Source organism: Penaeus vannamei, chromosome 2, assembly GCF_042767895.1.
Source record: "Penaeus vannamei isolate JL-2024 chromosome 2, ASM4276789v1, whole genome shotgun sequence".
In the NCBI taxonomy this organism is placed as follows: Eukaryota; Metazoa; Arthropoda; class Malacostraca; order Decapoda; family Penaeidae; genus Penaeus; species Penaeus vannamei.
In genome coordinates, this window is record NC_091550.1 from 32,003,759 (window position 1) to 32,006,976 (window position 3,218).

The 3,218-nt window shown below is 38.7% G+C and overlaps 1 protein-coding gene across 1 annotated transcript in view; it reads left to right on the forward strand.

The window, feature by feature from the left end:
• Nucleotides 1–2,016: 2,016 nt before the first annotated feature.
• The window catches only part of LOC113819327 (uncharacterized), a 1,525-nt gene continuing 323 nt past the window's right edge, over nt 2,017–3,218 (forward strand). Inside the window, exons 1-5 of the mRNA XM_027371567.2 lie at nt 2,017–2,069; nt 2,240–2,356; nt 2,468–2,572; nt 2,773–2,909; nt 3,026–3,160. Of these exons, the coding sequence (XP_027227368.2) occupies nt 2,251–2,356; nt 2,468–2,572; nt 2,773–2,909; nt 3,026–3,160 (483 nt within the window). The 5' untranslated portion in view covers nt 2,017–2,069; nt 2,240–2,250. The remainder of the gene's footprint in view (nt 2,070–2,239; nt 2,357–2,467; nt 2,573–2,772; nt 2,910–3,025; nt 3,161–3,218) is intronic.

Here is a 3,218-nt window from a genome sequence, read left to right on the forward strand (position 1 = left end):
TTGTACGAAGGGTAGAAAGTTTTAACTTTAGGCCTTTATTGTACAGTTCTTATTTACTTTGTTTCATTGCATCTCAGGATATTCTATAGATGGAAATCAAAATACGTTTGCATTGTTTCTCGACTTTGGACAGCGTGTGTATGAAAAACATAGACATATGGTGCAATCTTGTTATTTTCGATTTTATTTATGGACTAAATATCTATTCTTCTTTTCGAATTCATTATAAGGAATTACTTGTTTTAGACAGCAAAATTTAGGTTTGATCAGAAGACATCTTTTTTTTTTATCAGAAAATTTCCTGTGCAATCTGTCGTCAGGCCAGGAAGCCCTTGGCCTTGCCCGTCGTAAGGTTGCTGGCGTTGCATGATTTGCAATATGAATGACATAGCTCGATTAAGCTTCAGTTTCATTGTGTAGGAAATACTTGATTTGTAGGAAACTATTGTCTTTCTGACTTCGTTTGTGGTAATACCCATGCCGTGAGATTTCATGAAAAAAAATATTACCGCTTTTCTTTACATGTCCCAACACGCGCTAAAAGTTTGGAGTCAGGATGATTCACGGAAACCACTGGTGGATCTAAATAATTTCAAGGAGGGGAAGGAAGGGGGAGAGGTGGGACGGGGCCTGGGGGCGGATGTCGGTGTACCCGAATTTGAGTAAGATTTTACTCTGATTTATTTTTGCCTAAGCTTGAAGGCAGCTTCATTGTATTAATCTATTGCTTCTTCCAGCGACCTGGGCAGACCGATCCGAGTTTCACAAATGCACGTGGTTTATGTGATCTATTCCAATCTCTCGGACGCGAACTTAGATATTAATCTTTTGTAGTAATACAAACACATATCGTCGTTGTAGAAATATATATATATATATATATATATATATATATATATATATATATATATACATATATATATATATATACATATATATATATATATATATATATATATATATATATATATATATATATATATATATATATATATATATATATATATATATGTATGGATATATATATATATATATATATATATATATATATATATATATATATATATATATATATATATATATATATATATATATATATATATATATATATATATATATATATATATATATATATATATATATATATATATATATATATATATATATATATATATATATATATATATATCCATAAACACACACACACACACATATAGAGAGAGACAGAGAGAGAAATGATTCGGTTGCAGTGCCTCGGTCTGAGAGAAAGGCAGTGAAAAGTGATGACCGCTTGAGTGGGGTGCCAATGAGTCAGTGAGATGCCAAATTGTAGCAAAGTAGGCTTCTAACTGGATCAGTTCAGTTCAGTTCAGAAGTCATGCTTCGCTCGGGCCCTTTTCTCTAACTGTAAGTTTTTGCCCATGTTTAAAGTGTGGTGGACCAGGTTGGGGTCCCTGTGAGATTTGGGGGACGTAACCCCTGTGGCCCCTGTCATCTGCGGCCTCGTGAACCCTCGATCTTGAACTTTGTTACAGATATTTCGAGCTTGGTGCTTGGACTTAGGGAGAGACAATGAAATTGTGAGGAGCCAATGTGGTGGGATGTGCACCAGTGCTAATTAGTAAGCGCGTAGATGCTTTTCATGAAGGATCATCTTGGCACTGAACGGTCGCCTTCAAAGCCGGCATTGAAAAGCTGAAATAATTCTCACAAATGTGAACAACTGCCTTTGCTCAACAAAGCCGATTCATTATCGTATCTGACGCATTGCTGTACATTTAGCACTCTTTTCTGTGACCACATCAGTTGGGCTCAAAAGGACAGCAACAAGAAAACATACATCCTTTTGTGGCACTAGTTCTTTGGAATTGTTCAGTTGTGAAGACTGAACATTCATTCAAACATTATAATACCTGAAAACGTATCACGTGGCCACAGCAGGACTGGTGACGCCAGTTCATGACGTCAGGCACTTCCTCGCCGGCAAACGCGCGCATATAAAAGCTTGCAATCACATCCACGTGCATCTCACACCTCTTGCACTTACGCCAAGTCGTATCACGACGCAGGTTAGCCATGAGTATGCGTGATGGTTTGTCGGGAATAGACTTGAGTTCATGCATTTTTGTGTCGATATTTGCTTTGTGCAAGACACTTGATGGTAAAATCCTTGATCTGCATTAGCGACAATGTTCACTCACGCTAGAGAGGCTATAGTCACGACATCTTTAACCCACAGACGCTTCCATCATGAATACGTTGACGATCGTGTTGGTGGCGGCATTCGCTGTAGTCGCGAGCGGAATGAAAGACGGCCATCCCAATGACCAGGAGTTCCACCACACTCTTCATGAAGGTGAGTCTGTGATCGGTGGACGCAATGAATACATATTGGGAGCAGAATTGACCACTGTATGCCTTTGGGATTTTCTTTAGGAGTAATTCAAACTCTCCCTCTTCTTTCCAGCTAAAAAGATGTGCATGGATATTATGATGCCATCCGAAGACGAAATGAGTAACATGAAAGGAAAAATGAAGGAGTGCCTCGAAAAAGAGGGTCACACCCATTTGAGTAAGTTATTATTATTATTATTATCATCATCATCATTATTATTATTATTATTATTATTATTAATCGACTAAATTAAGATATGTTGACAGCCATTTCAGGACTTTATTGTATATTTCTCAAGCAGACATCAATGCCATTGATGATTGCATGAGATTTCCCTTCGGACATGATACTAATCGCCTTTTTCTGGCCTTGGTCAGCTTCACACCCTGCCTTGGCTTCCGACAAGAAGCCCCACCTAAAGCACGCGCTGTGCTTCCGCGAAGAACTCAAGGGTATCTCGGCCGAAAGCCGAAGATTGGTGTCGCTGTGCGCCCTTGAAGACCATGGAGTCCTGGTACGTGTGTACTCACAAGTGCTAAATATTCGCATTGAGTTTCAGTATATAGTTTATCCATCTTAGCTTCCAGATGCTGGTGTTGTAGAGGACCCCTTTGTTGTCTTTCTCTTCAGGATGGCGAGGAGGTCAACGTAACTAAGGTCATGGAACTTCTGCGAACAAAGATTGATGCAGCAGAGGATTCAGTAGCAAAAGAGGTCTTATCTACAGCCCTTTCCAACTTGTCTGAGGAACCCCTAGAAGCTGACGTGAGTATTAAGTGTATTTCATGAGTCGGCACTCCTGTGAATTCACTTGATATTTACA